The 24,054-nt window shown below is 45.7% G+C and overlaps 1 protein-coding gene across 1 annotated transcript in view; it reads left to right on the top strand.

The window, feature by feature from the left end:
• The window catches only part of DDB1 (damage specific DNA binding protein 1), a 2,836,764-nt gene that overhangs the window by 2,268,126 nt on the left and 544,584 nt on the right, over positions 1 to 24,054 (top strand). Inside the window, exon 22 of the mRNA XM_044059793.1 lies at positions 486 to 656. Coding sequence (XP_043915728.1) covers positions 486 to 656 — 171 coding nt within the window. The remainder of the gene's footprint in view (positions 1 to 485; positions 657 to 24,054) is intronic.

The raw sequence follows: 24,054 nt of genomic DNA, 5'->3' as shown, positions 1-24,054 counted from the left end.
CTAATGAAAGTAATGTATATATTGTAAATAAGATGTTTTATTAAATAAAGAACCCCTACTGTTTTCGATAGGTGGTGTTAGGATCTTTTACATCCACCTTGAGCTCCCACCAACTCAAGCAGGTGGAGCCTTCATTTAAAGTCTCATCCGAAGGACTGCACATTCAGGAGTGCAGCACCCTTTTATGCTGCATTGTAGTGTCAGTAATCAATTTAACTTGTCTGTGAAAAGAACCCACAGTCTTCTACAGCAAAGGTGAATGTGTTAACTTTTTCTGACTTTGTTTTACTTTCTGCTTCATCTTGATTTCACATGCTATTAACGTAGTCAAGTATGATTTTTTAGTTATTTTTCAAGACCAAGAGTCAGACATTCTGTGTTTTGTTTCTTGTTTTTAACATTGTATTGTGTTTCGTGTTTTTGTTACTAAAACTTCTGTGATTTGAAGATGCATCAAATAACTTTCCGTCTGTTTCCCCTTTCAGGTTAGGCTTTATGAATGGACAGCGGAGAAGGAGCTGCGGACAGAATGCAATCACTACAACAACATTATGGCGCTTTATCTGAAAACAAAAGGAGACTTCATCTTAGTGGGAGACCTGATGAGATCAGTGCTGTTGCTTGCCTATAAACCCATGGAAGGAAACTTTGAGGAGGTAAATGGGTGAATGATATAGTTTTGCATGGGTTAGAAAAGGTCCAAGTTCAGGGTTTTCATGGCTAACTTTTTAAAAAAAGTTAAAACACTGTTGTAAGAGTGGCTTTGACAAAACTGATTCTTTATTGACTTTATCATGAGAAATTATCTGCTGTATTTTATGTAGCGGACAACTTAAAGTACTAGATCTGATGTCAATTTTCATTCTTTCCTCAACTAATGGGATCACATCTGATCCTTGGAGCCTACTCAGCTGTTTTACTAGCTTGTGGCCTACAACAAAATCTCAAGCTCATTCCCTACACATAATGCACCAACCCCTATCATTCCTCAGATCTTGTTTACCACTTTAGTGTTTCGATGTGGTCACCGTCTTCAAATAGAGATGATTCAACTGTCTTCAGATAGAGGTGAGTCAATTTTCATATTTTTCTTTCTAAAAACTTTTACAAATACTATTTCTTTAATCTTCATTTTTCATCTTAAGTTATTTCTTCCATTCTTTTTCTTACACTTAACACACAGTGTAATCTCTGTAGTTACCATTGTTGTTATTTTCTCTTCATCTTCAGTTTCTTTTCTTGTAGTTCTTAAATACCATTACTGGTATTTTTCCTTTTCCTTTCTGCCTTTAACTTGTCTCTGAAGTATAAAAATGTCTGAGAGAGGTCCACCAGGTTTTAAAAATTGTGACAAATGTGGGCACAAGTTGCCTTTGTCTGATGCCCACAGTCTTTGTGTATATTGTCTAGGACCAGAACACTTACAACAGGACTAAAGCATTTGTCGTGGATTCAACCCCTGAGCTTTAGCAGACAGGAAATATAAGCTGATTTTAAAGGGATTATTGCCATCATCTTTTTCTGAAGCCGTTGCTGAGGTTCAGTCCCCCAGATATAAATCTAAAGACCCATCAAAAAGGTCAGATTCTCCCACCTCTAACCTCTTCTGAACTAAGAAAAAAGAAAGGAAATCTGGATCCAAAGCTACATCTGATCCGACCTTACATACTTCAGGTCCTACATCCTCGGATAATAGCAAACGTATTTAGGATCCTACATCTTCAGATTCGAAGCCCTTACCAAAGACTACCTATTCACCAAGTCTGGATCTGGTTCCTTCCAGTGTACCTCTTCCTTTTTAGAGAGGCACTCAAAATCCGCTGTCCCTTGTATCCTCTCATTCCTCCAGGAGTCTCACTGAAGCAGATGTGGAGAGTATGATGAGGAAATTTTTCATGGAGCAAATTCAGAAGGGAGTTCTCACAGTTCCTACCCCTTCAGATCAGGAAGTCCATCCATCTACCACTCCACAGATAACACCTTCTCTAATTCAGCCTGTGGTTTTACAGCCCTCAGATCTGACCTTCCAGGTCCATCTGGTTTGGACCCAAAGAGAACTCTTGTATTCAGATTTGACTGTTGCTCTGAGTGCACCGGCTCTGGTATCCTTGGAGCCAGATGACTCTCTGAGTTGAAGCTTCCCTGTCTGATCCAAGAGAATGGGGTTGACTTTGAGGATTTCAGAGACATCTCTTCCTCTCGGAGCTTCGGCACTAGACAGCTTGGCTCCAACTTCCCCCTTGGGTGGCTTACCATTGCTGTGGAGGGAGGTGGTGAGCCGTAAACTTGCTTTCTAGGCTACGTTGCCTTCCTTCTCCCCAGAGCAGTTTGCCTTTGAGGTAGTGAAGTATTCTCTGTTCTGACAGGTCAGACGAGTCCTTCCTCCTAGGATCCACCCTGTACTGCTCAGATGACTTTGCCCCGTGATCCTCAGCATTTTACCCCACAGGGACAGCCACCCCATCAAGGAAGTCTTTAGGAAGAGAACATGCAAAAGGAGACATTTGGACTCTCCTTAGGAGTCAGTCACTGAGAATACTGATTTTGATGGAGGAGGTCCCCAAAATCACCATTAGATGATGTCTCATTTGGAGACATTCTTGAGATCCTTAAGCAGAAGCATGGCTGGTATTCCCCAAGATCCTTCTTTTGAGGAATCAGTATTGCTAGAAGCATTTGGTATTGGCCTGTCTACCTCCTGGGTCACTCTGCTCGCTGATGAATTTATTGATTTGATTTCTAGGCTGGCATGGTGATACGATTGAGCCAATCCCCAAGAGATCAGACCAGACCAGATTCTGACTCCACCTGTAAGCTGGGAATAGTAAACGGTTTCCAGTAGATGCCATGGTCGTGGTGGCGGCTGGAAGAAAGGAACGTTCAGAACAGAGTTCCACTGTCCATCCTAATAGTGAGTCTAAGGTGACAGACAGTCTTGGTAAGCTTGTTTATACTTCAGCAACATTTGCACTCAGATCTGAGTTACTTGGCACATTTTAAAGGCTATAAAGAGATTTGATTAAAGTACTATCCAAATCTGTTCCTGGAACTGGAACTGTTGAGGCTCAAACTTCAGTGGTCTCTCAGTTGGCTACCCTACAAGCTTCATCCAGTTTTCCATGAGGCTTATATTGTACACTGCAGAAGGCACCTCAGGGACTGTGGGTTCAGGTATTTCCATCAGGAGGCATGCCTGGATGCGCCTGTGTGATTTTGCGGAGCCCTTCAAGTCATTGTTCGTCAATGCCCCCTTTGACAGCACTTCTTTGTTTGACCCCATAAAGGACACACACACTAGGAGGGAGAAAGACGGAAAGACCCTCTCTGCAGTGGGCATGCTTTTTTCAGCCCCTTGAACCTTTTCAAGGAATCAATGAGGAAGTTGAAAAATGTGGTTCAGAAAACCTGTCCTTTCCAAGACACGCTTGGCGGTAGTTCCCCCAGAGACAGAGGAAGGAGTGATGATGAATGATGACACCCTCGTGGCAGAGGATGCCTGCAAAACTTGGTGTGTAGGAAGTCCTTTTCCAATGGACTCTTTCAGCGCTCCTGAATGGAGGCCTGATTGCCTACCTCTTGGGGCAGTCGGAGGTCCCTCATCTCTGCACTGAACAGCCTGGCTAGCGATAACATAAGACAGTTTGGTGCAGAGAATTATTTCCAGAGGTTATACAATTCACTTTTCCCTACCTCCTCCATTGTCAAAACAATTTCCAGATGGTCCCACCCAATCAGGAGGAGGTGGCAGCACTAGAAATTCAAAAGCTGCTAGAAAAAGGCATCCAAGAGGTCCCAGCAGACCAAATAGAATCTGGAACTTGCTCAAGATTCTTTTTAGTGCCAAGGAAAACGGGACTGGAGACCAATTTTGGATCTCAGTGTACTGAACAAGTTGGTTCGAAACACAAAGTTCTGAATTGTTATGGTTCAGTCCATTCTGCTGTTTCTGAGCAAGGATGACTGCATGTGTTCTGTGGACCTTCAGGATGCGCACTGTCAAAGAGGAACAGATGATCCAGAAGATACTTGCGCTTCCTGCTGGGAGCCAGTCAGCATCAGTTCAGAGTACTGCCCTTTGGTCTCACCACAACCCCCAGAGTATTCACCAAGTGCATGGCAGTGGTAGCAGCTCACATGAGACTGCAAGGATTCTGGGTGTTTCTGTATTTAGACAACTGGCTCATTACCGCCTCAACCAGGCATTTGCTGATAGAAGCACGAAATCCAGTATTACAGGCCTGTTCACATCTCAGAACAACCATAAATTACAGCAAGTCTCACTTGCAGCCAACCCAGACATTAGAATTCATAGGAGCAGGGTTCAACACACAGTCTATGGGAGCTTCTCTTCCACTATCAGCAGTGCAAAAAATAAGGATACAGGTCAGGAAAATAACTTGCAGTACCAGAGTTTCAGCTCAACTGATTCTACAAGCCCTGGGGTCGATGACAACAGCAATAATTTTAGTCCTCTTAGCAAGATTCTATATGAGAATTCTACAATGACAGTAAACAAAACATGCTGGAGGGATAGGTTCCTGACCCAGAGACTCCCCAGACCTGGAATAGACTGCCCATACATGTCAAGCAGAAGCACCTCTTTGGCCCTCTTTAAAAGGAACCTTGATGACAGGATGGGAGAAAGGAAATTCACCCCAGGGATCACTTCAGTCGCCCTGCTAGACGGGTCCAGGGAAGTAAATAGTGTGGGAAGAAATAGCCAGGGAATTGTTATGACTAGGCTTGTATAGGCCCTAGTACCAACCTATGAACAATGGATGCTAGCAACACAATGGTCGCTGCTTTCTCAACCCATGTCAGTGAAGATGAGAATAGCCCAGGTATGCAAGCAGTACCTTTCCTAGTGGATGCAGTCACAACAGCTGTTATAAGGTTGTTCTTTCATCCTCCCTCAACCCAGTGCCGTAGCGACCACAGACACTTCCCAGATTGGAAAGAGGGTATTTCCTGGGGAAGACAGTCCAAGGCAATTGGTCCCATGTAGAGGCCAACTTGCATATCAGTGTTCTGAAGATAACGGTGCTCTTAGCATTGCAGGCATTCCAGGACTCTCTTCGTCTTGGAACAGTTACAATTCAGACAGACAACATGTCAGTAGTGTGGTACATCAACAGGTAAGGGGGAACCCGATCTTATCCCCTGTGCTGAAAAGCCCTCAGAGTGTGGCAATGGGTGATGGCTTCTGACCACTTTTATAACAGCATCACATATTCCAGGAAAATGCAGCTTGATAGACAAACTGAGCAGGTCCTCCTTACTAACTCGCGAGTGGTCTCTCAACAGCAAGTTGACGGAAATGATTTTCCATTGGTGGGCCTAGCCTTGCTGCCATCTTTTTGCTTCTTTTTGAACAACAAGTGCAGCAGCTTCTTTGCCCTGATCCCTCCACCAGAGGAATCACCGAGTCACACCCCCCAGTCTTCTGTGTGCTTATCTTCAGACCCCCCTAATTTCCAAATTCCTTTAAAAACAAGCCAGGTTGAAGAGCAAAGTCATCCTCATTGCACCTTACTGACCTCAGCAGGTTTGGTTACCCTTCCATTGGTTTCATCTTCTATACTCACCTTGGATTCCGGATCCAGTTCCAGACCTTCTGTCTCACCCGACAGGCATGGTTCACCTGGATATCTCAAATCTTTAACAGCGTGGCTTCTCCAGTTCCATTAATAACCAGGTAACCACTGCTATCTTCCCCTGTCCGTTCCATAATTTTATCTTCCTATAAACCTTCTACTAGGGAACTCTACAGGAGTAAATGGAGAAGGTTCGTTTATTGGGCAGAGCAGAATCAGATAGATCCCTTCTCTGCCCCAGTTCATTCTGTTCTTGAATTTTTCGTGAGTTTGTTTAATGAGGGTGCTAGTTCATCAACTGTTATAGTTAGACTTGCAGCAATATCTAATTTTCATGTAGGGTTTCAAACTTCTTCCCTGACGTCCTCTAAACTGTGCAAAGCCTTTTTTAAAGGTACTGTTCTAGCATTGTCTTCTAAGCCTCCTTATTTGATTTTTCATAAGGATACGGTCATGTTACCTGCCACTGCTTTCTTCCTGCCTAAGGTGGTGTCAGAATCCAACATGAACCAATCCATTAACTTGCCAGTATTCTTCCCAAAATTTACAAATAAGGGGGAATATATTTTGCATTTGCTGGATGCTCATAGACAATTTTGTTTCTGCCTACATAGAACAAAAGAAATTAGAAAAACAGATCAGCTGTTTATTTCCTTTGCACATACTAAATTGGGTGAATCAGTTAGCGAAGCAATATGGGTAGGGAAGGAACTCTAGTTTGTTGGAGGCCATGAGCTAGTAAAATGGCCGAGACAGATCAGAAGATCAGGTCCGATCCCATTAGTTGAGGAAGAATGAAAATGGATAACACAGATGGAATGTTAAGTTAAAAAAAAAAACTTTTTTATAGCTATTTCTAAGGTCTTCTTTAGGCTTCACCTGTCTAAAGTGGATTTTATTTCCTGAGAAGTAGTGTGGGATAGGAGAATCTCAATTCAGCTTGGACTACATTAGGATACTTCGGACTGCAAATTTAGCTACTTTTTGGTAGCAGCTGTATAACTCCTAAGTGAAGTGTAACATAATCTGGGAGACAACAAATGAATGTCTTTACAGGAAAAAAAGGCAGTTCTGTTACAGAAGGTATACAAGATGACAATGGCTGACTAATCCTGTTATGTCAGTGGGATGGGAATACACCACTACTTAGTCTAGCATGACTCATGTAAAGCACACTTTAAATGGATTATGGAAAAAAAGTAAGGGATGAAGAAAAACTAGATCATGTTGATATGTTAAGCCCTATTGTCAGCTATTTGTGGAAAAAGATATTAAATTCCATAAGAAGCACTCGGAGTGATTTTGAGGTGTTAAAATAACTCGGAAAATGGAGAGTGAAAAAATAGTTTCTTCGTTCTAAGGTGGAGTTGTAAAATAATTCTGAACACATTTCAGGCTGTTTTTGTGATACAACACAGTTTGGCAAAGTTTCATTGCATGGGTGCATACTTTATTACTAGAAACTTTACTTGCTTATCGTTACGATGTAATGGGATCCTATCTCGCCTACATTCATAACTGATGGGTTCGGAGCCGATCCATCGGCTCCGACTCGGCCAACTAGTACACTAGAATGAAGTCTCTTATTGGCTGGGCTACCCTCTATCCCAGGATGCACCACACCTGCTTCCCCAGATCTCGTTTGCCGCTTTACAAGCTAGACGTGGTCTCGACTTGGCTGGAGCTAAGTGTACTTTTATTACTTTTCTGGTCTTTTGACCTTGGGTTTTCTTCATAAATTAAATCAACAGCTGTTTTAACAGCTATTCCGCAGCTGTTGAGTGTTTGGTGAGTGTTATTGGTCGGTCTTTATATCGGTTGGTCGGGCGAGACCCATGGTTAGAGGGCCTTTGCCCTTCTTACTGGAGTGAGTGTGTTGTTTATTTTATCCACTTTTCCTTTCTCGGCAAAGCCCGCTTAGAGGGCTTTTTGCCCGTTGTTGTGTTCCCTTGTTGTTGTTGTCTCCTGTGAGGTAAACCTTGTCTCTAGAGGGCTCGCCCTTTTTCTCAAGGCCTAACAGTTTTTTTGGTAACTTCTGTTCCTTGCGTAATTAGAGTATTGCATAGTGTTATTCACATTAAAATGTCTAAAGAACAAAAATCTGGGTTCAAAAAGTGCACTAGGTGCAATTATAAAATGTCTATCACAGACAGTCATGCTATTTATGTATTGTTTAGGGCCAAAGCATTTGCAAGAGACATGTAGTGTGTGTCATGCTTTTTCTGCTAGGGTTCTTCAAGAACGAAAAATAAATTGATCCTGAAGGGTCTTATTAAGCCCTCTTTGAGGAAGCTTTGGCTTCATCTCCTCCTACTGCTTCTAAAGAAAGGTCGCCTCCGACCAGTCCGCCGGAGCCGACTACTACAGCATAAGTCCACCTCTTCTTCCTCGGCTCCACTGACTTCGGAGCCGAGGGTCGAAGGGTCTGCCTCGATGCTCTTTCCTTGGCTCCATTAGTTTTGGAGCCGCAGGTTGGAGCATCGAGAGGCAATCACCTCCTCGGTTCCATTGGTCTCGAGCTGGTGGAGGTGTTGCAGCTCAGACTCTTCCCCTCGGCCCAAAGCTCCTTGGCCGATCCTTATTCAGAGTGCCGGACCCGCACCGATAGTGTTGGAGCCCTTTCGAGCCGGTCCCCTACATTGTCTGAGCAGAGAGGAAGTCGCCCGACCCTTTCTACTTCCTCTAAATCCTCCAAATTGTCTGATTCGGATTTGGATAGGGTTATTCAGAGGCTTTTCCAGTCTCCAGTTTTGCAAAATGATCTCGCTCCAGCCCATTCGCCCCGAGCCAGTCCCCTCGAACTTGATTCCTCCTCCAACCTCCTCGGAGCCGCTGGAGTCGTTGATGGTGGAGCAAGGCGGCCAGACAGTCGGAACCGAGACCCCTTCGAGGTTTATCGGTTCCGACCATTGTTCCTACCCTGTCCTCGGGTTTGGGGTTCGGTATTGGGAATTCCTCAGCCGGGCTGAGGGAACATCTCTGGAACTAGGTGCTCGGTGCCTAGTCTTCCCTCGGAGCATCGGCTGCGGGATTCCTAGTGCCATCGTGGTCTCGGCCAGTGACCTCCATGGAGTCTGGAGGTCCTGCCTTGAGGCCATGAGGAGCGCTGGCCATGTCCTTGCCGGCTCAGCAGGCTTCCATCTCACCGTCCCTAGACCTGGAGACTGATGCTTCTGCATTGCAGTCCCATGACAGTGGGGCCCCAGAGCCTGAGGATACCCCGGGGTTCCTTCTTCCGGGGTCCGTCTCAAACCGCTCGATGAGCCTCCACGGAAGAAATTGTGCAAGAGGAAGAACGTAGACTCCCAAGATGAGTCTGTCACATCTGACACTGACCTCGATGATGCGGAGGGGTCCCCAAAATCATCTTCGGATGATGTCTCTTTCTCGGATATCCTTGAGATTCTGAGACAGAGAGGAGATTGGCAGGCCAAAACCCCTTCCGCTTGAGGAGTCTGTCTTCCTCAAGGCCTCGGGCCCAGCCTCCGCCTCCTGGGTGTCTCCGCCTTCGATGAATTACTTGATTTGGTTTCTCAAGGGCTTGGGAACACCCTGATTCTGTGGAACCGGTGCCTGCAAGACCCAACAAATTTCTTTCAGCCCCCAAAAGGAATTTTAACAAAAAGGAGTTCCTGTAGATGCAATGGTGGTGGCATCTGCCACACAGCAGGATCGGCAGAGGCTTCAACGCCTATCCACCCTCCCAATAAGGATTCCAGGAGCATGGATAGGCACGGAAGCGACCTTCTTCAGCGGCCTTTACCTTACGGTCGCTGAATTACTTATGTCATTTTACTAGGCTCCAAAGGGACCTCCTTAAAGAGCTAAGTGAGTCCCTCACAGGTAATCTACCTGAGGCGTTAGCCCACACTGTTGGTGGCCAGATGACTACCTTATCTTCCATTGTGAACTCGTCCATGAGGCTCATCTCGTATGCGGCCGAGGGGGCGAGTAGAGCAGCGGAAACAGGCGTCGCCCTCAGGAGACATGCCTGGTTACGCTTGTGTTCCTTTGCGGAGGCCTTCAAGTCTTCCTTCGCCGACGCCCCCTTTGATGGGTCCTCTTTGTTTGGACCCAAGGTGAAGGACACACTGACTCGGTGCGAGCAGGAGGGCAAGACTTTGACTGCCGTTAGTCTGCTTTTTCTGCCTCCCTCTGGGCCTTACCCCAAGGCCCAGAGAGGAGGGAAAATGTGGTTCAGGAAAACTCAGAGGTCTTTCCCTACTCCACCCAGTGATCCCCCCTCTAGAGGCAGGGGATTCGAAGACGCCCCCAGAGGTGGCAGAGGCCCCGTGAACTCTGGAGGCCGCATTCCTTTCGTGGTTCCTCCCCTACCAACGCCCCTTATTGGTGCCCGACTGTGCAGCTCCGAGCCAGTCGGGTCGTTATGGAACACCCACAAGCTTGGGAAACTATTACCAGCGACCAGTGGGTGCTCCGGATTATTACCGAGGCTATCTCATCCCTTCATCAAGCCCCCTTCCCTTCAGGGAAATCCCGGACGTGCCACCCAGTCAGCGGGATCAAGCAGCAATAGAGGTTTCAAAGCTGCTAGAAAAGGAGTCATCCAGCCTGTCCCCACGATCAGATCGGATCAGGAACTTACTCAAGACTATTTTTGGTGCCAAAAAAGACAGGGGACTTCAGGCCCATTTTGGACCTCAGTTCATTGAATCGCTTTGTGAAAAGTCCAAATTCAATGATCACTCTTCAGTCCATTCTCCCACTATTGGAGAAGGATGTCTGATGTGCTCCATAGATCTCAAGGACGCTACAATCACATTCTGATAAGTCAAGAGTCCAGGAGTCATTTACGCGTCCGCCTGGGAGACGGTCATTTCCACTTCCGAGCACTGCCCTTTGGTCTCACCACAGCCCGCAGGGTGTTCACCAAGTGTCTGGCATTGGTGACTGCTCACCTGAGAAGTCTAGGATTCCAAGTGTTTCCATACCCAGACGACTGGCTCCTTACTGCCACCTCCAAGCATCTACTAATTCAGGCCATGGCCACAGTCACCTTGGGCCGCTTCCAGGAATTACTTTCAACTGGCAAAAATCTGTACTACAGCCATCTCAGTGTATTACCTTTATAGGCAGAGTTAGACACAAAAGGATGCGCCTTCTTACCGGCAGCAAGGATTCAAGTTTTGCAGAACCAAGTTCGATCCTGCCTCTCCTCTATCAAGAGCTCCGCCCATCTGATTCTACAGGTATTGGGCTCGATGGCATCAACTATTCTCCTAGTCCCTTAGCCAGACTGCACATGCGGTGCAATGGCTACTGTCAGTTCAATGGTCCTATCAGGAACTCCCCTTGAACCACTTGGTTATGATTACGGAAAGTTGCCGTCGAGATCTGTGTTGGTGGCTCCTCCGATCCAATCTCACCAGGGGCGACCTTTATTCTTCAGTCCCCATTGCCACTGTGACCACGGACGCCCCAGGTAGGTGGGTCATTACTTGGACAGGTCTGTCCAAGGCACATGGCAACCCCAGGAAGCACATTTGCACATCAATATCCTGGAAATGAGAGCGTACTTGGTACTACAAGCTCTCCATCACGCTGTCCCAAGGTCTGATTGTTATCCTATCCGACAACATGTCGGTAGTTTGGTATATAAACAAGCAAGGTGGGACCAGGTCGCACTCCACTGTGCAGAGAAGCCATGAGACTTTGGCACTGGGCGGTAGCTACCAACCGCTTCCTAATAGCAACGCATACCGGGAAATCCAATGTGATTGCGGACAGACTAAGCAGGACTATCCTGTTACCCCACGCAGTGGTCCTCAACCAAAGAGTGGCTGCGAAAATCTTCACCAACTGGGGTCTCCCTTGCTGCGACTTGTTTGCCAGCCCCACAATGCGGTGCAGAGAGTTCTTCACTCTGACCCCTCTCAGGGACAGATTCCCAGGGACGCCTAACCCACATTTGGTCCCCGGTTTTTATGCCTTCCTCTGGTTCCCTCCTGCCGAGGGTGATACAGAAGGCAATTTACCTGGAGAGCGACATGATTTTGATTGCCCCGCACTGGCCTCAGGTTTGGGTTCCCCTTCCTTCGGAGGTATGCGGTAGAAGGTCCATGGTTTCTGGACCCGTGCCAGACCTGTTGACTCATCAGTCAGGACAGTTTCGCCCATCTCTCAGGTCCTTGAGGTTGGCGGCGTGGTTACTCCACTTCCATCCTTAGTCAGGACAATTCTCTCCGGAGGTTATCCACATATTGTCTTCTTCTCACAAACCTTCCACTGTCAAACTGTATTCCAGCAAATGGAAAAGGTTTGCCCTTTGGGCACAGCAACGAGGTATAGACCCTCTTACCGCCCCAGTATCGGAGGTCTTGAATTTCCTGGCCTCTTTTCAGTTGGCCTCAGTTTCCACGATTAAGGTTCAGCTAGCGCCATCTCTAATTTTCATGTTTCTTTTGAACCTTCATTAATGGCAAACAAACTTTGCAAGTCTTTCCTTAAAGGAGCGTGGCTCCTTAGGCCCCAATATCTCATCCTGTCCCCTTGGGACCTAAATTTGGTCCTGGCTGCCTTAACTGCCCGCCCCTTCGAACCGCAGCTACTCACATTTGAAATTTCTGTCTTGAAAACCGCCTTTTTAGTGGCTATAACTTCAGCCAGGCAGGTTTCAGAGCTTCAGGCTCTTTGTTCTAATCCTCCTTATTTGATTTTTCACAAACATAGAGTGTCCCTTAAATTAAATCCCTCTTTTTTACCAAAGGTAGCTTCTTTCTGCATTCAACAGTCTCTAGAGCTCCTGTATTTTTCCCGAATTCTCCAATAACGCAGAATATATCCTTCATCAGTTGATGTCCATAGACAACTGCGCTTTTTATTTGAACAGAACTACTCAGACGCTGAAATCAAATCAACTGTTTGTGTCCTTTGCAATAAACAGATTGGGTCAACCAGTAGCTAAAACCTCCATAGCCAAATGGATTAAAGATTGCATCTGTTTCATTTATTCGCAGGCTGACAAAGAGCCTCCTTTTCCAGTCAGGGCTCATTCTACCAGGGCAATGGCTACTTCTGTAGCTTTTCACCCAAATTATCAATAGATGATATTTGTGCTGCGGCTACCTGGTCTTCTCCGGACACTTTCAATTCTCATTACAAACTAGATGTGGTTTCTAGGCAGGGCTTCCTTTGGTTCCACAGTTCTCAGGAGTGTTTTCCAATGAGCCACCCGGGATTTAGGTGCTAGGACGCTGTCCCATCAGTTATGAATGTAGGTAGATAGATCCCATTACATCTTTTAGTTATGTACTTACTATAACTTCGGATGTATGGGATCCATCTCGCATTCATTCATATTTACCCACCCTCCTTTCCCCCTTCCATTCGGATTTAGAGGAAATGTAGGTGCATTTGCAGATCTTCTCTTGAAGAACTTTAGTTGGTTGGAATAACTGCTATTTTTCTGTGTTTGCATGTTGGTATGAAAGCGAACAAACAAGATCTGGGGAAGCAGGTGTGGTGCATCCTGGGATAGAGGGTAGCCCAGCCAATAAGAGACTTCGTTCTAGTGTACTAGTTGGCCGAGTCGGAGCCGATGGATCGGCTCCAAACCCATCAGTTATGAATGTAGGCGAGATGGATCCCATACATCCAAAGTTATGGTAAGTACATAACTAAAAGTTATTCAATATTGTCAGTTTATTATTCTGGGTGGTGCTGTATCCCCAGATCCTGAATGTGGTACCCCCCCCCCCCATCAAATCCAGTTACACCTTTAAAAAAAAAAAAAAAAGTATATAAAAGTATGCCTCACCCTGTAGTTAGTGATTCTACCAGGGCCACTGCTCAGCAAGCAGACCACTTACCTTTTGCCTCAACTCCTTCTAGTGTAGCTTTACCCGCCGCTATAGAAAGGGGGGTTATAGACACATCCTCCAGGGCTATTCCAGTAACTGGCACAGGTATGGGAGAACCAAGCCCTTTAGGTGCAGGAGTATTTTGGGGTAAGAGACTCCTTGCCAGCCATAATACTGTGTCCCCAGATGTTTTATCTAGTAGTAAAGTTCACATGAAAAAGAAACAAGCTTTATCATACAGCTGATATCCATATTTATAACTGTGTATAAAGCTGCAGTGCAGGTTTGGCTTGAGAACTTCCTGTTTCAGAGAATGATGAGGAATCTGATGAGGACAATGGTGATTTCCTAGTACACAATGAGTCTAGTTACTCTGATTCTTTGGAAGGCGAACCTGAGTTTTAGTCCAAGCAATTGTTCAGTTTTCCTCAGATGATTGCTAGATTTAGTGTTGTTTTTTGGGAGCATTTGGAAACTACCCCAGAGCTACGCAGGATATATGAGCTTATAGAGGACGAAGTACCCAAATCTGTGGCTGTCCCTCTCTTTTACTGTACTTGGAAGATGCTTATAAAGCTTGCCTGCAGGGCACCAGTATCCATTCCACCAGTCCCTAAAAAGGTTCAGAGAAAATACAGCATCTCCCCAGATAAGACAGTTCTCTCTTCTCATTTGACTGCTGACTGACCTGCAGTCTCCCTTTCTGGCTGCTCAGATAAAAAGTTATTGGCTTCATCTAATCCAGTGCTCCTTGATAAAGAGGAAAATAGATCTTCAGAACAAGTTGATGCCTTTTTCTAGTAATCTAGTCTTTGGAATGTTAAATTGTCAAGGCTGTATATGGAAATGTATTTTACAATGCGTGTACAGTATGGATGATTTTTTTCTGTATCTGCTAAGCAAAAGTCCATGAATGAAACTGTTTCTAATTTGACTCGGATTTCAAAACATGCTTTGGTAGGTGCACTTTAATGTGTAGATAACAGTCTTGAGAAATACTGCTTTTTCTGTTGTGTTAAGACTGTATGATTGATTACATAAATCAGGGCTTCTCTGATAATTTTAAACCTGAAAGTTTGAATACACCTTTGTTATGAAATGGTGTTTGGGACCTCTGTTGATCAGATTCTCAAACAGTGGGATGATGATGGCATATTAATGCATGGGTTATCTAGGATGTTTCATGTTCTTAAGTTCTCCCCAAACAAGGAGTCTTCTTTCAAGGGGAAGAGTAAACAAAAGTCCCAGCCAAACAAAGTTCAGGGATCCAAAGGGAAATGGCAGGAGGATAATTTTTCAAAACCTAACAAACAGGATTCCTTTCCGAAAAAGGATTAATCCTCTGCAAAGAAATGACTATACCGACTCAGAACAAAAGCCCCACCCCTCCACCCCCTCTCTTCCTCCTATCCCCCAGGCTGTCACAGCCCAGCACCCTGGCTGCATATACACTTGACACTAGATAGAATATCCTTCCACTTCCAAGGGAATTCCTCCCGACACCCAATAGACCAGACTGAGCTGCTTCCTTCAGTGTTTCCATCACATGGTAGAAGCAGGAATCATAGAACCACAGCCCACTGTACATAAATGCAAATGATTTTATTCCAGAATCTTTTTTCATACCAAAAAAGGAGCACTGTTGGAGGCCCATCCTAAATTTGCCCTTTCTAAACATCTTTGTAAAAGTCCCGAAATTCAAAATGTTCACATGAGTCAATCCTAGTATTGCTTTCAGACCACTGTTTCATAGTGACTCTAGATGTCAAGGATGCTTATCCTTTTCCTGTTGCTCCCAGTTTCAGGAATTTTACATTATTAGATCTGATGTTGTTGATCTTCTTTTGTTCTTGACAGATGGGACTCTCTTCGGATCCTCAGAACCGGTCGGCCATTATACAGCTCGTGCCAACCAAAAACTCTTGAGCCAAGTCTCTACCCCCAATGCCCCCTGTGTTCTTTACCTCAGATCTTGTTTGCTGCTCTGTCAGCAAGGCCCGTCAGCCTTCTCTCAGCTAAGTGTTGCCTTATTTTCCTATTTTTATTGAGAAAGTTAAAGTCTTTCACCTTAAACTTTTTCCTGTTATATTGTCTTCTTCTGTCGTACTTCTATATTTTTGTATTTTCTTTCTTTACCCACCCTTTTCTAACCCATTTTTCTTTCATGCCATCACAGGTACTTGCCTTCTTTTTACCTCAGGTAATCTTATCACCATCATTGGTAGATTCTCCTTTTCTTTCCTCTTTTGTGCATGTACTAGTGTGTTCTGGCATGTTTTTATATTACATCCTTTATTTTTTGGATATGTCTGACAAAGCAACTATGACTGAAAAATCTTCTGACAAAACCCTCTAAGGGTACGTCAGGTTTCAAACGTTGTCAAGACTGTGACAGAAAGATGCCCAATTCTGATGGGCATCTTTCTTGTGTGTACTGTTTAGGGGCATCTCATTTGGAACTGGATTGTGAAATTTGTAAGGGGTTCAGTCAAAGAACTTGGCAGAGCGTAGGAACAAGCTCTTGCTGAAAGTTCTTCTTAAATTCCCCTTTAGTGAAGTCTTGTCCAAGGCAGACATAAAACAGGATCCTTCTAAAAAGAAGAGCCTGTCTGCACCGACTTCACCATCAGTTCCAGAGGCTCCCAAATGGAAATCCTCAGTTCCACATTCTTCAGAACTGACATCTAAGGTTCCCAGATTATAGACTTGTCTCCTCGGCACAGTCAACTTCTACAGTGCCGTCAACATCGTTGGCGCCAACATCTGTGTTTTCTGGCTTAGCACTGACTTCACCTATTTCACTACAACTTACTACATAAGCACCAACACAATTTGTCTACTCTCTAAGCACCAAAACCTGTATTAGAAGTGCCCAGGACTAGATACTCTTTTACTGTAGATCCTTGTGTAGGACAATTACCAAGTCCATTTTTAGAATGACCCGAGTCTCCTTCGGCTGTTTCGGTACACTTCTCCAGGAGTCTTTCAGAACTGGATGTCATTAGATTGGTAGATCAGCTGTTACTGGCCAGAGGTATTCCTGCACTTCTCATCCCCCTTTCCCATCTGGATCGGGGATCTTTTCTCCTGAGACTCCTAATTATCCTCAGACTATGACCACAGCTTCAGTACCCAGCACTTCGATACTCCCGGTACCATTAGGTGTCTCCACCTCAGTGCCGGAAGTTGCTCTGACATCTTTGGTTCCTGCTACGGAGCCAACTGAGTCTCAGGGTTGAGATCCCTCTGTCGGTTCTGTGGTTCCCGGGTCGGCACCCACTTTACAACAACCAAGGTTTCTGGAACAGAGATCGGCACCATACCCAAAGTGGGTGCCACTCTCTGTTCCAGAAACCTTAGTGGTTGTGGGTCTTTCCCTGGCTCTAGCCTTGGAGGGTGGCTCCTCAGAGTGGAGTATGACCTTTGTTCCGAGGTGGTCTTTCTCAGTTTGGGCTCCCACACCTCTTCAGGAGGTGCTGGTTTTTGGGTTATGGAAAGGGGCTTTGCCTCTACAGGCTCCCAACTGGTCCCACCCATATCGGAGTGTCATGTTTCCCTTTCCTCTGGTCCAGAGTTGACACCTATCTCTACAACAGGATAGCGTGCACCAAAGCTTCAAGTCACCCATGTACAGGGTCCTTCTTCAGAGATTCCCACTGATGAGCCACCCAGAAGAAGAAGGATGACCTCCAATATTAGGCAAAGGGTTTGATAGCGTGCACCAAAGCTTCAGGTCACCCATGTACAGGGTCCTTCTTCAGAGATTCCCACTGATGAGCCACCCAGAAGAAGAACGTGCAAGAGGAAGCATCTGGATTCCCCTGAAGAATCCATCACAGAAGGCAAATTTTGATGAAGGGGAGGGTTCCCCGTAGTCACCCCCTGAGGATGTCTCCTTCGGAGACATACTAGAGATTTTGAAACAGAGGGGTAATGAAGTCCCAAGACCTGTCCTCGGAGGAAAGTGTACTTGCAAACTTTCACTGCTCTCCCATCTACCTCCTGGGTGTCCACACCCACTGACGACCTGGTAAAACTAATCACGCAGCAGGCTTGGAAGGCTCCTGACACCATAGAGCCTGTTCCCCGGAAACAGGACAAAATATTATCCCCACCGGACGACCTCCAATATTGGGCAAAGGATTTGTCAGTACATGCCATGTTGGTGGCGGCAGCCACTGAAAAGGTACTAGCCGATGAGAGTCCCTCTGTTCATCCTCATAACAAGGAGTCCAAGATGATGGACAGGTTTGGAAAGCGGGTCTGCACTTCATTGACCTTCGGTCTTACGTCCTTGAATTTTATGGCACATTTTATTAGACTCCAGAGAGACCCAATTAAGGAATTGTTAGAAACTCTGGCTGGGGCTGTGTCCAGTGAGGTGCAAGATAAGGTTGGATTGCAGCTAGCCACCCTGGAGTCTCATTCAGTTGAAGAGACTACCAGAGCAGCGGGTTAGCGTTGCCATTAGGTGACGTCTGGATGCACTTGTGTGACTTCGCGGAGTCCTTCAAGTCTTCCCTCATTAATGCCCTGTTTGATGGTTCTTCAGTGTTTGGCTTTAAAGTTAAGGACACACTTGCCATGTGTGAAAAGGATAGTAAGGCCATGTCTGCTATGGGCATTAATTTTTCCACTCCTCAACAATCCTTCTCCTGGAATCAGAGGAGTGGGAAAATGTGGTTCATGAAGTCTCAGGGACCTTTGTATGACACATGGTGGCAATAGTTCCATTTGAGGCAGAGGGAGGAGATGCCGACCCTGAAGCAGAGGTAGCCTGTGAAACCAGGGGTCCAGAGATTTTCTCTGGACAGACCTACTGGCGCTCCTGAAAGGAGGCCCGGTTGCTTATCTCTGGTAGCATTCTGGGGAAGACTTTCTCTGCAGCTACCAGCCTGGCATCAAATAACCGATTCATGGGTGCAGAAGATCATTGCCAGAAACTACAATATCCCCTTCAATATAATTCCCTGCTCTCAAAGGAAAATCCTTGTTCTTCCACCCCATCAAAAGGGATCAAGCCACCAAAGAGCTACAAAGGCTGCTTCAAAGGAGAGTCATCCAAGAAGTCCCACCAGACCAGTTAAAATCTGGCTTCTACTCCAAATTCTTTTTAGTGTCAAAAAAGACAGGGACTGGAGGCCAATACTAGACCTCAGCCTTTCAAACAAATTTGTCCAGCAGACGGATGGTCACAGTTCAGTCTATCCTTCCTTTTCTGGAGAAAGATGTGAATGTGCTCTATAGACCTTCAGGATGTGTATTATCACATTAAAATAGACAAGCACTCAAGAAGGTTTCTCTTTCAGCTGGGAGCTAGTCATTACCAGTTCAGAGTGCTTCCATTTGGTCTCACCACAGCCCTCAGGGTGTTCACCAAATGTATGGCAGCTGTCATGGCCCATGTGAGATTACATGGATTAGGGGTGTTTCCTTATCTAGACAGTTGGCTCCTCACTGCCCCCACCAGGCATCTGCTGATTCAAAGATTGGAGTTCATGACACATCTTTTCAGACAGCTCGGCCTAACAGTAAACTACAAAAAGTCTCAGCTGTCGTCGCCCCCCCCCCCCCCCACTCAAGACTTGGAGTATATCGGGCATGACGCAATACATCTCTCGCATGGCCTGTCTACCACTTCATAGGCTTCAGAAAATAAGAAGTCAATTCAATCCATATTACCAAAGAGTAATGTACATGCTCTCCTTGTTCTGCAAACCCTGGGTTCCATGGCAGCAACTGTCACCATGACTCCAATGGCACGGTTTCCTATGAGAATACTTCAATGGCTCCTAGCCTCTCAATGGTCCATTCTTACTCACCCATTAAGTCACCCAATTTGCAAGAAAGACCTGTATTGGTGGATGGAATCAGAAGAGATCCTGATGGAACGACCCTTTTTCCTCCCTCCCCAACCAAAGGCCATAGTGACCATGGATGCCTCCCAGATGGGTAGTGGGGCATTATCTGGGAAAGACAGTCCGAGGCACTTGGTCTCCCCAAGAAGCCTACTTGCACGTCAACATCCTGGAGATGAGAGCAGTGCTCTTAGCGTTGCAAGCTTTTCAGAATGTTCTTCCTCCGGGAAAGGTTGCAGTCCAATCGGACATGTCAGCAAGGGGGAGCCAAATACTACCCCCTCTGCTGGGAAGCTCTCAGAGTTTGGCAATGGGCGATATCGTCCAACCCCTTTCTTGTAGCAGTGCACATTCCGGGGAGTTCCAACGTGATAGCGGACAAGTTGAGCAGACAAATATTCCTGCCTCACAAGTGGTCTTTGAATCCCAAACTGGCAAAACAGATATTTCGCTGATGGGGCGAACCTTGCTGCGACCTATTTGCCTCGTGATAAACAGCAATGCAGCATCTACTTTGCTCTACTCCCTCCACACGGAGAGTCCCTGAAAGAGACGCTCTGCTTCTAGATCGGCTCCGGGGTCTCCTTTATGCATTCCCTCCAGTTCTCCTTATTCCCCTTTTTCTGAGAAAGCCAAAAGTTTGCAATCCAGAGTAATCCTCATTGCTCCATCCTGGCCCAGTTAAGTTTGGTTTCCCTTACTATGGCCTCACTTGGTTCACTGACCTTGGATTCTGGACCCAGCTCCGGATCTACTTTTACACCCCGCCCAAGGGCTGTTAAACCCGGACCTTCAATCTCTCAAGCTCACGGCTTGGTTTCTCCAATTCCAGTAATCGCCAGGCAATCTACTATTACTTCCCCTGTCCAAAACATTCTTCTGGTTTCTCTCAGACCATCCACCAGGAAGTTATATCACAGCAGATGGAAAAGATTCTCTTTTTTGGCTTCTGAGAATAATCTATATCCCTTTTCAGCTCCTGTTGGAAAAATCTTTGAATTTTTAGCAGATCTCTTTAATCAAGGAGCAGCTGCCTCTACCATCATAGTTACTCTAGCAGCTATCTCTAATTTTCACAATGGTTATGGTGACCACCTAATCTCCCATCACTTATGTAAAGTTTTCTTAAAGGATTCCTTTGTATAAAACCCCCATTCAAGGATCCATTACCACCATGGGATCTTACTTTCATTCTACAACTTTTGGTATTACTTCCCTTTGAACCAGCAACCACTTGTCAACTCAGATTTCTCTGTTGGAAAACCCTTTTTCTAGTCGCCATTCCCTCCACCAGAAGAGTCTCAGAAATACAGGCACTTTGTGCAAAGCCACCATATATAATCTTCCATAAGGATAGTGTGTCCTTGAGAACTAATCCTCCTTTTCTTCCTAAGGTGGTCTCAGAATCAAACATCAACAAAGGCGAATACTGTCTGCGTGTGCTAGACGTTCACAGCTGAGATTTATCTGGACAGGGCTAAGGATGGTAGATCTTCAGACCAACTGTTTGTTTCGTTTTCAGGACCAAGGATTGGTAAACCTGTCTCCAAGATGACCCTGTCGAAATGGCTAAGAGATTGCATGATCACAGCAGTCGTAAATTACCTTCTCTTGTAAGGGCACACTCAACTAGATCAGTGGCCACTTCAACTGTTTTTCATTCCAAGGCTTCTCTGGATGAAATATGTGCCACAGCCACTTGGGCAACACCTCATATCTTTATCAGAAATTGCAAATTTGATATTGTCTCCAGGGGAAGAGAATCATTTGGCTCTATGGTGCTCGGGAATATCCTTCCATAAGGTCACCCAGGGTGTAGGTAGCTGGGGACTCTGTCCCATCTGTTAAGAATAAATGAAGATTGACAGCATCAGATAAAGAAGTTATGTACTCACCATAACGTTCCATCTCTGTTGTCGATCTTTGTTCATTCTTGACATCCCTCCTTCCTTACCCCCTCCTTTCAGATATCCTGGAGGATTGTACACTTTTCCTGGGCTTACGCTAGGGTTTTTACTTTGGACATGGCTTCCCCTCAGTTATTATTATTAGTATTGTTATTATATTATATACTTCATCTTGCAGCAATTTTGCAAACTCGATCTGAGGTGATGAACACAGGGTCATTGTGGGTAGAGACTTGGCTCAAGAGTTTTTTGGATAGAGCGAGCTGTATAACAGCAGAGCCAGTGCCGAGGATCGGAACTGAGTTGCATCTGTCAAGATTGAATGAAGATCAACAACACAGATGGAATGTTATGGTGAGTACATAACTTCTTTTTTTCTAAATTACCCTTTAGGCTATCTACTGCCCCTCCGGTGTTTACAAAGTATCTGGTCCCATTGGTTGCCTTTTGCAGAACCCACAATGTTATGTTGTCTATATCTCATCTTCGTTCTTGCTGCTTGGGTTCGGAGCCGATCCTCGGTTCCAACTTGGCTGTATACTATAGCTCGAGAGCTTTTACTGGCTCGAGGTTAGCCCCTATCCCAGCATGCCTAGTGGTAGTTACTCAGATCTCGTTTGCCGCTTACAGAGTCGAGATTGCGGATACTGGCTCAGGGTAAGTGTTCTTTCTATTATATTTTTCAGCAAATAATTCCAGTTTAGGTTAGTTATTTTGTTATCTGTAGTTGTCCTTAGCATTTATGTTTATCCCTATCCGGTCTGAGTGACTTGTTTGTTGTGTAAATTAACTGTTTTCTTTCTCAGGCCTTTCCTGTCCTTCAACCCATTTAAATTATAGGCTTCTTCTTCTCCTTCTTGCCTTTCCTGTAACTGTTAAGGAGTTGCCGTTCAAATTAGAGGCTCTCCTTAGGTGGGAGTATGCCGTTTAACTTAGAGGCTCTCCCCCTTCTCCTTTTTTCCCCTGTCCAAAGAAAAAGAAAAAATGTGTATTGTTTGTCAGTTATTGCTAATAGTTTTTCCTCTTTGTTTAGCTATATAGAGTGCTTCATAGTCTTCTTCCTAGCAGTTATAGTGCTATTTTCACATTATTTCCAAAGATACTGCCAAGGATTCGAAACCTTTTGGTTTCAAAAAATGCTACTTGTGTTGCCAAAAGATGTCCCTTACGGATGGGCACACGAGTTGTGTATATTGTTTAGGACCTCTTCACCTGCAGGACTCGTGCTCTATCTGTCATGCCTTTAGATCACGAGTTCTGCAGGAGAAAAGAAACAAGCTTATCTTGCGAGGTTTGCTGAAGAGCCCTTTTGATACTGCCATGGAGGGGACTCAGCCAGCAAAAAATCAGATAAAGTCAAACCTTCATCCTTTTCGGCTCAGAGTTCGGACCCATCTAAGGACAAGGATGAACCACAAGCTAAGTTGAACCCAACTTTCGGTTCCGACAAGACATCTGCACCTACGGCTCCATCTGTGTCTTCGGAACCAGTTAGGTCCCATAAGCGTTCCAGGTCTCCTGTCTTGGAACCGGTGCGGTCCACTCCACAGTCTCCATTATTGCAATCTGTGGTGGGCAGTCACTGATGTTCATCGTGCATACAGCTGCAGTCATTACAGATGGGTTCTCCTGCCGTCAGGCGGGTCCTCGGTCGGCCGAATTCCAAAGTCTAGGTCCAGCGTCGGTTGTTGTCGCCTTCTTTCCTGACGTCAGTGCGACAGGGGTATATAAGACACAGCCGACGCCATTTTCTTCAGTCTTTTTTGCCGCGCGGTGCCCAAAGCAGAAGCAGTTCACAAGTGCCGGTCGGCCAGCTCCTGAAATTACGAAAAATTTGGAAACCGAAGTCGTCTTTAAAGCTAAGTACCCCGTTGGGGAAACTTTTCTTGCCTCAGACCGATGTCAGACAAAGTTAACAATTGTATTTCTTGTGGGAAGCAAATACCGCATAAGGATTTCCATTCCCTCTGTATACCTTGTTTAGGCCCAGACCACGACGTCTCGGGCTGTCGCTTTTGTGCTACTTTTAATAAACGCACTATTAAGCGTCGGGTGGAGTTCGCCCAGCACTTTTTTGGTAAAGCTTTTAACTATAAAATGTCGCCGAGACTCACTACTGTTTTGTCCAAAAACACAAGGACAAAGACTGACACGCCGAGGTCTGCGGTCTCCACCGACACCACGCCAAACCGCTACACGTGGTCCGTTCTCAGTGAGGCGCCACGCGAGCCCCTGACTACCGACGACACTTCTCTGGCGGTGTCCTCTGTAACCGAGACCGCAGGTTCCTCGCCCACACCCTGACTACAGCTACCGGCCACTGTGAGTGTTGAGCCTCTTAATGTGGACAGGTCTACTTCCACCCATGGTGTCTTCAGACCTTCTTCTTCCTTTTCCATCAAGGCCTTTACTAAGTCTAGATCAGCCATGCACTCCAAGAGGCCTGTTGCACAGGGCCCATCTCCAGGCCCCATGCCTAAAAAACAGATGCTCAAAATGGCTGAGGATTTAATTACTCTTATCAGGGGTTCCCAACCCCCACCGGACAAGAGACGCAGAGTGGAGGAAGAATCTCCCTCTTCTGACCAGGGCTCCATTATTTCAGAACATTCGGATGAAGAGGAGCAATCGTACTCCTCTTTTGAAGATTCTGATGCAGAGCAGTCCATTCCTTCTGTATCCCCCCCAGAGGATTTCTCATTCGGGGAAACCTTGCATTCCTTGAGGGAACACTTCCATTGGGAAGGCCAAGATTTTTCAGATTCCAAGAAAAGGCTTAGGGAATTTCTTTTGCTACCTCAGCACAGACCTCTGGCGATACCTCCTGTCTTGGACATACTTGATGATGTTTATTCGGAGGCTTGCCTTAATCCGG

The sequence above is a fragment of the Protopterus annectens genome, chromosome 17.part0, assembly GCF_019279795.1.
Source record: "Protopterus annectens isolate FY-2018-M chromosome 17.part0, PAN1.0, whole genome shotgun sequence".
NCBI classification, from domain to species: Eukaryota; Metazoa; Chordata; order Ceratodontiformes; family Protopteridae; genus Protopterus; species Protopterus annectens.
The sequence above is the reverse complement of the archived record's forward strand: the minus strand, read 5'-3'. Positions and strand labels throughout refer to the sequence as shown.